The sequence below is a fragment of the Pseudophryne corroboree genome, chromosome 6 (assembly GCF_028390025.1).
Source record: "Pseudophryne corroboree isolate aPseCor3 chromosome 6, aPseCor3.hap2, whole genome shotgun sequence".
Lineage (NCBI taxonomy): Eukaryota > Metazoa > Chordata > Amphibia > Anura > Myobatrachidae > Pseudophryne > Pseudophryne corroboree.
The window spans coordinates 804,095,575-804,107,848 of NC_086449.1; the positions used below are offsets into that span (position 1 = coordinate 804,095,575).

General features: G+C 46.9%; 1 protein-coding gene across 4 annotated transcripts in view; it reads right to left on the bottom strand.

Annotated features, from left to right (window-relative positions):
- BRAF (B-Raf proto-oncogene, serine/threonine kinase) overlaps nucleotides 1-11,305 on the bottom strand; it is a 284,434-nt gene extending 273,129 nt beyond the window's left edge. For 3 of the 4 annotated variants that reach the window (XM_063928963.1, XM_063928961.1, XM_063928962.1), the window contains exon 1: nucleotides 11,067-11,265. In XM_063928963.1, the coding sequence (XP_063785033.1) occupies nucleotides 11,067-11,189 (123 nt within the window). In that variant the 5' untranslated portion in view covers nucleotides 11,190-11,265. Of the gene's footprint in view, nucleotides 1-11,066 lie in introns of all 4 variants that reach the window. The other variant, XM_063928964.1, reaches the window with a different exon arrangement.
- Nucleotides 11,306-12,274: the final 969 nt, after the last annotated feature.

Sequence of the window (12,274 nt, forward strand, 5' to 3'; positions counted from 1 at the left end):
CCAGCGTGCAATTGTCTGCTTTGAAGCAGGACACCCAATTTTATTGGGATCATATAGGACGAACAGAGAGTCTGATTTCCTGTGACGAGCTGTCCTCTTTATGTACACCTTCAAAGCCCACACAACATCCAAAGACTTTGAAGTAGTGGAAGTGTCGGTGATAACCGGAACCACAATAGGTTGGTTGATGTGAAATGCAGATACCACTTTAGTAAGAAATTGCTGACGAGTTCTGAGTTCAGCTCTGTCCTCATGGAAAATTAAATAGGGGCTCTTGTGAGACAAAGCCCCCAGCTCCAACACACGTCTTGCTGAAGCCATGGCCAACAGTGTAACGGTCTTCCACGTAAGATATTTTACATCCACCTCCTGTAATGGTTCAAACCAGTCCGATTGGAGGAACTGCAGCACCAAATTGAGATGCCAAGGTGCCGTGGGAACAAAGGGAGGTTGGATGTGCAGAACACCTTTCAATAACGTCTGGACCTCAGGGAAAGAAGCCAATTGTTTTTTAAAGAAAATGGACAAGGCCGAAATCTGAACTTTTATGGAGCCCAGCCGTAGGCCCACATTCCCACCTGCCTGCAGAAAAAGCAGGAAACGTCCCAGGTGAAATTCCACCGCAGAATAAATTCTGCTCTCACACCAAGATACGTATTTCTTCCAAATGTTTAGACGTTACCACCTTCCTGGCTTCGATCATAGTCAGGATAACTTTATTAGGGATCCCTCTTCTGGCTAGAATTAGCCATTCAACTCCCATGCCGTAAAACGTAGCCTCGGTAAGTCCTGATAGACGAACGGGCCCTGTTGCACAAAATCCTTGCGAAGAAGTAGAGGCCACAGATCTTCGAGGAGCATCTCCAGAAGGTCCGCGTACCAGGCCATTCTTGGCCAGTCCGGCGCAATGAGTATTGCTTGAACCTTTTCCCTTTTTATTCTTTTGAGAATTCTTGGGATCAGAGGAAGTGGAGGAAAAACGTACACCATCTGATAGACCCATGGAGTGGTCAGAGCATCTACCGCCACTGCCTGTGGGTCTCTCGACCTGGAACAATAACGCTTGAGCTTCTTGTTGAGACAAGATGCCATCATGTCAATTTGTGGATATGCCCGCCGACGTGTCAAGCACCTGAATAATTCCGGGTGAAGGCCCAACTTCCCCAGGCGCAGGTCGTGTCTGCTGAGGAAGTCTGCTTCCCAGTTGATCTACTCCCGGAATGAAGACCGCTGACAACGCCACAGCGTTTCTTTCTGCCCAAAGGAGAATTCTTGACACCTCTGACACTGCTGCTCTGCTTTTCGTTCCGCCCTGTCGGTTTATGTACGTCACTGTAGTCACATTGTCCTACTGGACTTGAATGGCCCGATTCTGAAGATGAGGCCTGCAGAAGGGCGTTGTATGGGGCCCCCGAGTTCCAGAATGTTGATTGGAAGGATGACTTCCTGACTTGACCATCTTCCTTGAAACTGCACCCCCTGGGTAACTGCTCCCCAACCTCGGAGGCTTGCGTCCGTGGATAACAGGATCCAATCCTGAATTTCGAACCTCTGACCCTCGACGAGGCGAGAGGTCTGTAGCGGCCACAGAAATGAGATTCTGGCTTTTGGCGAAAGAAGAATCCTCTGGTGCATGTGAAGATGCGATCCGGACCATTTGTCCAACAGATCGAGCTGAAAGGGTCTTGTGTGAAACCTTCCATATTGAAGCACCTCGTAAGAGACCACCATTTTCCCCAGAAGGCGAATGCATAGATGCACACATATCCGGGTTGGCTTCAGGACATGCCGAACCATCGACTGGATTACCAATGCCTTTTCCAACGGAAGGAACACTTTCTGCGACCCCGTGTCCAGTATCATTCCCAGGAATGGGAGCCTCCGTGTTGGCTCTATGTGAGATTTCGGAAAGGTTCAGAATCCACCCGTGATCCTGGAGAAGTTTGGTTGAGAGGCCAATGCTGTCCAGCAACCTCTCCCTGGACGGCGCCTTTAGCAGAAGATCGTCCAGGTATGGAATTATGTTCACTCCCTGCTTGCGGAATATAAACATCTCTGCCATCACCTTGGTGTACACCCTTGGTGCCGTGGGGAGACCAAATGGCAGGGCCTGGAACTGGTAGCGACAGTCCTTCAGTGCAAACTGTAGATAGGCTTATGCGGAGGCCAGATCGGAATGTGAAGGTGCGCATCCTTGATATCCAGAGACACTAGGAATTCCCCTTCCTCCAGACCTGAGATCACTGCTCTCAGAGACTCCATCTTGAACACTCTTAACAGGTTCAAGGACTTGAGGTTCAGAATTGGTCGTATCGAACAGTCCGGTTTCGGTACTACAAACAAGTTGGAATAGTACACCTTGTTGTGTAGAGGAGGTGGAACTGGAACAATGACTTGAGTCTGTACCAGTTTTTGGATGGCCTGCTGCAAAGTTATACTTGCGTCTTGTGAAGCTGGTAAGCCTGATTTGAAGATTCTGTGAGGTGGGAGCTCTTGGAACTCCAGTCTGTAGCCCTGGGAAATAAGAACTATGACCCAGGGATCCCGGCACGAACTTGACCAGATGTGACTGAAGAATTTTATAGTCAGGCTCCCACCTGACAGACCTCCAGGCCTCGCGGTCCACCTTCATGCTGAAGGTTTGAGGAAGCAGAGCCTGAGCTCTGTTCCAGAGAACCTGCAGTTGCTTGTTTGCGTGGTTAACCCCTTCCGCCTCTGGAGGCCGTAGAAGCACCTCTGGATTTTCCCTTAAACTTGGCTGTCCGAAAGGACTGTAAATTTGAAGCTGAATAAGCTTTCCTTGCTGGGGGAGCTGCGGAAGGAAGATACATAGACTTACCCGCAGTAGCTTTGGAAAACCATTTGTCTAGTTTGTCTCCAAACAAGGCCTCTCCTGTGAATAGTAGGCCTTCCACGCCTTTCCTGGAGTCCGCATCAGCAGTCCACTGGCATAGCCACAAGCCCCTGCGTGCTGACACTGCCATAGCGGTGGTGCAAGCATTAAGCAAGCCTATCTCTTTTATGGCTTCCACCATAAAGTTCACAGAGTCCTGTATATGCTGCAGGAGTAAAACAGCATTCCCCTAGACAAGGAATGTAACCCCTCAATTATGTTACCTGATCATTTAGCAATGGGTTTTGTGATCCACGCACATGCAATAGTGGGTCTCTGGGCCACCCCAGCAGCTGTGTACAATGATTTGAGTGTAGTTTCAATTTTACGATCAGCCATATCTTTTAGAGAGGCTGCACCAGGGACAGGCAATACAATCTTTCTTGACAGCCTAGAGACTGATGCATCTACTATCGGTGGATTTTCCCATGTTTACCTATCCTCCAGAGGAAAGGGAAAAGATGAGTGCAATCTTTTAGGGATTTGAAATTTCTTATCAGGATTAACCCACGGTTCTTCAAACAAAGTATTCAATTCCTTTGATGCAGGAAAAGTGAATGCGGACTAGTTTTTTTACATTAACAGAAGATTCCTCACACTCCTGAAACCTTATCAGGAATTTGCAGAACATCTCTGATAGCCTCTATAAGAGCCTCTATTCCCTGTGACAGAGTAGCATCCCCCCCCCCCCCTCCAAATCCACCTCACCCTCCTCCGTGTCTGACCTGTCAGAGTCAGACTGCAGGATATGGGCTAGAGATCGTTTTTGCGGAAAAATGGGAAGGGATTGAGACACTGGTTTGGGGACTGAGTCTCTATTCATTAACTCACCGACAGTCTGTCTTAAGTATTGCGTCTCTTTCTCATTGCGGGATAGTTTTGTAGAAATATTTGAGATCATTCCCTTAATGGAATTAATCCACTCCGGTTCAGCCCCGCTATTCTGGGAAGGTGCACTGCCCTGAGCACTCAGTAGTGAACCCCCTGGTGAAGAGGAACACTCCGCTGTACAAGATACACACTCTTTGCCTGACATAATGTACATTTGACAGCGCACACACACACACACACACACACGCACACGAAAAGGTTAAGCACAATTTATCCACAAAGATGCCTTCAGGGAAACACAAATACTTGGAGCCAGCCCCCACCGCGCCCTTATCACTAATGCCAAGCTTAGCCGGGTCGCAGACTAAGTGCCCTGATAGGGGACTTAGTACACTAATAAAATCGCTCCCCCCCCCCCCTGCTATGACACGCTGATACCGCTGAGGTAATCTGGAGTCACACCAGAGGAGCTGCGCGTCCCTGTCAGTCAGCGTCTGTGTCCACTGCAGAGGGAAAATGGCGCTGGTGAGCTGCTGGATCCTCTCATAGTGAAGCCCCGCCTCTTCAATGGTGCACGGTCTTCCTGCTTTTTTTTTATACTGGCTGAGGTAATCTGGTGCTTAAAATGGAGAGAAACCCGTTTTAAGGCTGTTTTTGCCAGTGTGGGTACTGTGTATAGTGTACTGAAACGCAGTTGTGTACCGAGTCTGGAGACGCAATCCGCCCCATTTAGAAGCCATGCATCTCCGTACCCTCATGCCGCCATAATGGCCGGTGCCCCGCTAACCGAGACGCCGACTCAGTACTCACCACTCTTCTGGCTCTGTTAGGGGTGGCGGTGTGCTGTGGGAATGTACGCTCGCCATGGTGGGGCTTGCGAATAGTTCCCTCAGGAGCTCAGTGTCCTGTCAGCGGGGAACGGGACCATTAACCCTTCAATAGATTGGGCCATTTTACCCCCCTAAGTCCCACGAAGCAGACAGGCTGGTGCCAACCAGCCTTCCTTGAAAATAACAAACATATAAAATAAATGCAGAAAACTCTTCAGGAGCTTCCATAAGCGTGACCGGCTCCTCCGGGCACATTTTCTAAACGGAGTCTGGTAGGAGGGGCATAGAAGGAGGAGCCAGCCCACACTATCAAATTCTTAAAGTGCCCATGGCTCCTAGTGGACCCATCTATACCCCATGGTACTAAATGGAACCCCAGTATCCTCTAATACGCAAGAAAAAAAATGAACAGATCAACGCACGAAGTGGAGACCTGTTCAAAGCGCAGAAGAGTCCTCAGCACACCAACACTTAATACACTTTGAATGCGTGTGATAATAGTGAGTCACCCTGATCACTAATGCTCATTAGAAGCATAACCGATACTTAATTTTTGTTTTGTAAAGTAGTGCACACATGAGTCAGCAAACATTAACCATTATTTCCATTTTGGGTATTTTATATTCTTGAAAATCAGTCCTCCATGATGATGTGTGTAAATAACATCAGTACAAGAAATATATATTATATATTATATTATTATATATATTAGGTTATTAGCCAGAATGACCTGTGGTTGGTGAATTTAGACCAAGAGGTCTGACAATAGAGGACACCTATACAAGTAGCACTCAACCGGGTGAGTTTTTTCTTTTTACAAACAGTCAATTTTGTCAGTCTTATCAAACAGAATTGAAGTAACAAATCATGAATGGTGCACAGAATATAAAAAGAATGTATAATATTAGGGTGCATCAAACGCCCCGACATTCGGAATGCTTGCTGTCTCTATTCTTAAAATGTACCTTTTTAGCATAGAAACAACTGTGCAAAGTTTTTTTTGATGTACGATTTGACTTAGGTGGTCCACCACCACCACACCCAAAAATTGTCTGTATCTTGGTACTAAAGCACGTGTATTGTATTATACAAAACAACTAACTTTAGCAAAACTAAGCCAACTTTTGTATGTGTGCCATGAATGCGTGTCTTACATTGATTTAAGAACATAACAAAGAAAGGGAACAGCATAAAGCCTCATGGGCCTATCGTGGCTGTGCCCATCCAAATCAAATAATTATTTCTTTTTCAGATAAAATAAATAGAAATTTATAGAAATAAAAAGAAATCTTTAATCTTCAGGGGCATGGTGGGCCACATAAATATCATCTCAGATTCTTCAAAATTTGTATGCAATATATCCTTAACAATTCAAAAAAAATGTAGCATGGGGACAAATAATTTGTCTTACTTTTAAAAATTAATGGGGCGTTTGAGATATCTATTATATCTATCTATATCTATACACATACACAGAAAAAACAGAGTGCGCTAGTAAACTATGATGTTTGAGTGATATTCAATTCATCCACATATAGTAGGTTCTCTTGGGGTCTATTCCTCTCAGAGTCTTCCCAGTTGGGGCCTACAGAGAAACCCCCTCACCAGAAATATTCACCCAACAGAGAATAACAGATTAGTAACAGAACTTTTTGTTAAAAAAAAATTTTAAACAAAATTACATACAATGTAATCACTTAATTTCATAAAACATTCCGACCAATTGGACACATATCAAATTGCTGTGATGTTAAACCAAGAATGGCCCCCTCACCTGGTTTAACATCACAGCAATTTGATGTGTCCAATTGGTCGGAATGTTTTATGAAATTAAGTGATTACATTGTATGTAATTTTGTATTAAAAAAATTTTTTAACAAAAAGTTCTGTTACTAATCTGTTATTCTCTGTTGGGTGAATATTTCTGGTGAGTGGGTTTCTCTGTAGGCCCCAACTGGGAAGACTGAGAGGAATAGACCCCAAGAGAACCTACTACCATGTTTCCCCGATAATAAGCCCTACCCCAAAAATAAGCCCTACCCCTGCTTTTGGAAACTGGTCCAAAATAAGCCCTACCCCGAAAATAAGCCCTATCAAAATTCCCGTTCCCTGAGTCCGTGCACTAAATTCAATGCCCCCAGCTCCACCCCCGCTAACCCCCTTCACCGCCGCCCTGCTTGAGGGATGCTGTACAGTACGGTACTGTATCAGCCGTTGAAGACTCCAGCTCCCAGTCCCAGGGATGCATTGCGACCTGCGCATGATGTCACCGCGCACATCACGCGGCTTCTGTACACGGCGGGAGCTGAGCAGCGGTGCTGGCGGAAAGCAAGAAGAAGCAAGAAGAAGAAACGAACTGGAAAGTGCTGTAGGTGAGGAGCAGGACTGGGGGCATGATGGCTGTAAAAGCAGGACTGGGGGCTGTAAAAGCAGGACTGGGGGCATGTGGCTGTAAAATAAGCCCTACCCCGAAAATTAGCCCTAGGGTGTTTTTTGTTGGAAGAAAAAAAATAAGACAGTGTCTTATTATCGGGGAAACACGGTATATATGTGGATGAATTGATTATCACTGAAACATCATAGTTTACTAACGCACTCTGTTTTTTCTGTGTTTCTATTGCTAAGTCCCTATTAGCAGGGGGGCTTTCAGTTGTGCTGCTTATTTGTAAGCGCAGGAAAGGTATTGAATTTTTTGAGAATATATATATATATATATATATATATATATATATACACACACACACACATATACATATACACACATCCAATTAGAACAAATTACATATACTTTTTTTTTTTTTCACAACACTTAACTCCAATGTGGGCAGGTAACAGCCAAGGGGGAACAATCCTCGTATCACAGGGGTGATTATTCTCAGAAAATGCTGTACGCTGCGTCTTCTTAGCTTAATTGCTCCCGTGTGACAGGGAAGGGGAGAGATCTCCCATACCTTTAGTCTGTCAATGCAGGAACTACAGGCTGGAAAAGTGCTTGTATGACAATACCCCTGAAAGCTGGAGGAGATCTTACATGACCAGTCACCTACGCTGGACCTTCACAGCTAACAATACCCCTAAAAGCTGGAGGAGACCTTAAAAGGACCTGCGCTGGATCTTCTTTGCTAGAAAAGGCTACTGGTAACCAGTCACATTTGATTCCTTGTCCTCTTTTCTGAAGCGCAAGTTTTTGTTGTTTTTTAAATCAGATTTAGGTGTTCGATCTGCAGTTATTCTCTTACGGACAGTGTGTTAACTTTGGCTTTGGTTGCGATTTACTATCAAAGTTTAGTTTTCCTAGATTTTCAGTACATTCGTCCCCAATGATATATACACAATCAAATTCCTTACAAAAACCATGACCAAACTAACACCCAGGTGGAGAACTTCTGATCTCTGGGCAGACATTGGGACAATAGAACCTGGAATTTAGGAGCCATTGGGGCAGATGTATTAAGCCAGGAGAAGTGATAAAGCAGTGATAAGTGCAAAGTTATAATGCACCAGCCAATCAGCTCGTAACTGCCAATTTACATATCGAAGCTGATTGGCTGGTGCGCTACCACCTTGCACTTATCACTTCTCCAGCCTTAATACATCTGCCCCAATGTGCCTCAAAAGTTAGGAAACAGTCATTTTTATTTGCCTATGATGTATTTTTTTTTAGGTGTAGGCGCTACCTCGTTCCCTTGATTTGTCTTTCACTGCATTACAAGGAGCATGAATACACGACGACTTGTACAAAGCTGATCAATTCACACAGCAATAATTACATAGTGCACTGTGTTGCATTGAAGCTCATAGACCATATACCACCTGCAAGAGAAATTATACACAGCCTGCAAAGGTACGTGAATACAAAAGGAGCTGCACTGCCAACAACAAAACGTGCAATTCCGTAAGCAAAACAAAAATAAGAGACCAAAGACAGCCCTTAATGGTTGAGCTAAACAAGAATATGCAGAAGTAGGAATAGAAATAAGGGTTTGAACTAATCCAAAAGGAGCTCAAAAGACTGAATACAGCCACCTGCTGCATAGAGCAGCCAGCGGGAGATAGATGCTCTGCAGAATAGACCGTGGTTACCAATAGCAACCGCTCGGTATTGATTGTAACCTAAGCAAATTTCCATTTGGTCACTCTGGATTACTGAACATTTCAACTGTACACACAGGCTTACCAAAGGCAGCTCAGAGGATTTAATGATTGATCTATGCCAGAATGTGGCACTATAAGCCATATAAAAGGAACAGTCCTATTTGGGGTCAATTCTATTCTCCGACAGTTCAATAGCGCCGGGAGTTTGCTCCCGGCGCTATTCAATACAGCGACGAGTGACCCTCAATTGTCGGGAATTCTTCTCTCATCCCCGGGGGATGAGATAAGAAACCCGACAAAAGTTCTGCCGCGCGGCCGGCGCGAGGCTGATTCTGTCGGGAATCAGCCTCGCACCGGGGAGTTAAGTCGGAGAATGCCCGTTTTCCCGATAATTCAACCTGTTTAGTTGGCTAGAACGGGCCATCGCCGACTTAACTGGAGCTGAATTGAATAGCGTTGGGAGCTAATTCCCGCCACTATTCAACTGTCTGAGAATAGAATTGACCCCTTTGTGTCCCTAAAGGACAGGCTGGTGAACTGCCCATAGGGCAATCCGACCGCCAACTGGTGCGCTTAGGGGCCGCAACGGGTGGCCTACTAAACGTCCAAATGGCCACATACTTCCCTTATACTCAGCAATAAATTAACACAATAGATTAATACTGCTTTCAGATCGCAATGCCGGGTCCCACACAAGATTTGGAATCTCGCATCGACCCAGGTAACCTAGTCACACCGCACAGCGACCAGTGTCGACCTGGCAATATACCGGATTATTTGTGCGGTGTGTAAGGGGTATTATTCAAAGAGACTCAACTCTATAATAGCATATCAGGAGGCTTGTGCCATAAGATAGAATATATACACATGTGACAATAACGCAGGAAGGAACGTGGTGCCGCAGATGAGGACGGCCGCCTGTTGCCCTCCACCAATCGCGTGCCTCGGAGATAATCGCACAACATTATAGACCAACTAGAAAGCATGATCTTGGGTGCAGACAGAACTTTTATAGACACAACTATAAACTAACGATAACCTGTGTCATGTAAGGAGATGCTGCACGGCCCATGTCTTCTAAACTTTGTGAACAATAAGTAGATAAATGAAGAGTCAACTTTTAGTTCTGCAACTTTACCACGAGACTGACTGCACAACACGAAGGTCGGCAGCCAATGCTAACATTTCCAATCTACCCTGAGATGCGCCGACCTACTTCAAACAAATTCACCAATACTGGATAGTCATATACGTATGGATTCAATCATTCACGACACAGTGTTCCCAAAGACGGCAATCTATGAGGAGCATAACTAGAATGAGATGCTAGAGATGCACACACCAGACAGGTACTATGCCATCGTACTGACACCCCAAGGCGACGCGTTGTTACAGACACCTAAAAGAACTCAGGCGAAACGCATGGACTGGAAGCTCTATGGTACAGACCCCTCGATGCCACCTTTGAAGATCGTATTAGATCTCACAGTGCATGTATATTTTATATATACAGAGATAGATGCCGTCACAGTCCTAGCAGGGTCAGTAAGCACAGATATACATTCTATGGGGTCGATTCAATTTGTCAACTTATGAATAGCGCCGGGAATTAGCTCCCGACGCTATTCAATTCAGCTCCAGTTAAGTCGGCGATGTCCCATTCTCGCCGACTAAACAGGTTGAATTGTCGGGAGAACGGTCATTCTCCGACTTAACCCCGATAGAATCAGCCTCGCGCCGGCTGCGAGGCAGCACTTTTGTCGGGTTTCTTATCTCATCCCCCGGGGATGAGAGAAGAATTCCCGACAATTGCGGGTAACTAGCAGCTGAATTGAATAGCGTCGGGAGCTAATTCCCGGCTTTATTCATAAGTTGCCGAATTGAATTGACCCCAATATATCCCACAGAAACCTAATAGATCACATGGTTTCATATACACGGCAATATTAACACCAGGGGACACAATAAAGACCAAATGTCATCATAATAGGCAATAATAAAGGTTACATACACGATAATGTCATGACATATACCCTGTAATAACAAAATATACACAATAATATGTCATGACAAGCAGACATAGCATGCAGCACACTATAATGGCCTGACATACACACAATAATGGGATAACGGGTCCTCAGTAACTGCATATACACTCATAACTGTCACGACGTGCAGAGAACGAAGCTTATGTCACGACAGACAATAACACACAGCAGCCCATCATGACATGACACATATTATAATAATAAAGGCAGGGCATGCTGTTAGTAATAGAGACATGCACACACACACTGATATGTCACGACATGGCACGATAATGACAATAACACAAGACCATGGTCCCGGGCAGACAGAGCAGCCTCTCACTGACAGGACCCCGCTGGGTTTTGGGGTGCTCTCCCATCCCCCCTCACCTCCTCCGGGTAACCCCCTGCCGCTGACATCTCCCCGGCTCCGCTCAGGCTCCCAGCCTCGGACTCCAGGTCCCCGTTGAGCAGTGAGGGCCCCTCGGCCGATCCCCCGCTTAGCGCCGCCATCTTGAAGTGATCCGGAGCCCTCGGGAGCGCGCGGGAGGCGGGGGGGGGGAGGAGGGGAGAGCCAGCGCGCGCCCGGGCCAGCTCTCCCCGCCCCCTGCCAGTGTCGCTGCAGGGAAAGAGGAATAGGAGGGAGGGGTGGGCGGGACGTACGGGTGGGGAGGAGGGGGAGTAGAGCGCGCTCTGGTCTGCCGCTTGACCAATCGCGGATGGGTGGGGCGTGGCCCGATCGGTGAAGGTGACGTCAGACAAGGGGAACCCTCGCTTGCTGACTCCTCCCCCTGCTCAGGTGCAGTGAGCGCGCTCCCGCGGCGGCCCTGACGTCAAGCTCTCCTCTCTTTCTTTTCTACGCTTCCCTTCTCTGTGACAGGGGGGCAGAGGGGCGAGCTAAATATATCTACACAGGGGGACACGGGCTGCACGTACAGGTGTAAGCACAGGCAGGTGTTCCTACACAGGGGGGCAGAGGCAGGACAGACAGGTGCAGGTGTATACACAGACAGGTGTTCCTACACAGGGACAGATGCAGGACAGACAGGTGCAGGTGTATACACAGACAGGTGTTCCAACAGAGGCAGGACAGACAGGTACAGGTGTATGCACAGACAGGTGTTCCAACAGAGGCAGGACAGACAGGTACAGGTGTATGCACAGACAGGTGTTCCAACAGAGGCAGGACAGACAGGTACAGGTGTATGCACAGACAGGTGTTTCCGACAGAGGCAGGACAGACAGGTGCAGGTGTATGCGCAGACAGGTGTTCCTACACAGGGGGACACAGGCAGGACAGACAGGTACAGGTGTATGCACAGACAGGTGTTCCTACACGGGGACAGATGCAGGACAGACAGGTGCAGGTGTATGCACAGACAGGTGTTCCGACAGAGGCAGGACAGACAGGTGCAGGTGTATGCGCAGACAGGTGTTCCTACACAGGGGGACACAGGCAGGACAGACAGGTACAGGTGTATGCACAGACAGGTGTTCCTACATAGGGAGACAGAGGCAGGACAGACAGGTGCAGGTGTATGCACAGACAGGTGTTACTACACAGAGAGACACAGGTAGGACAGACAGATGCAGGTGTA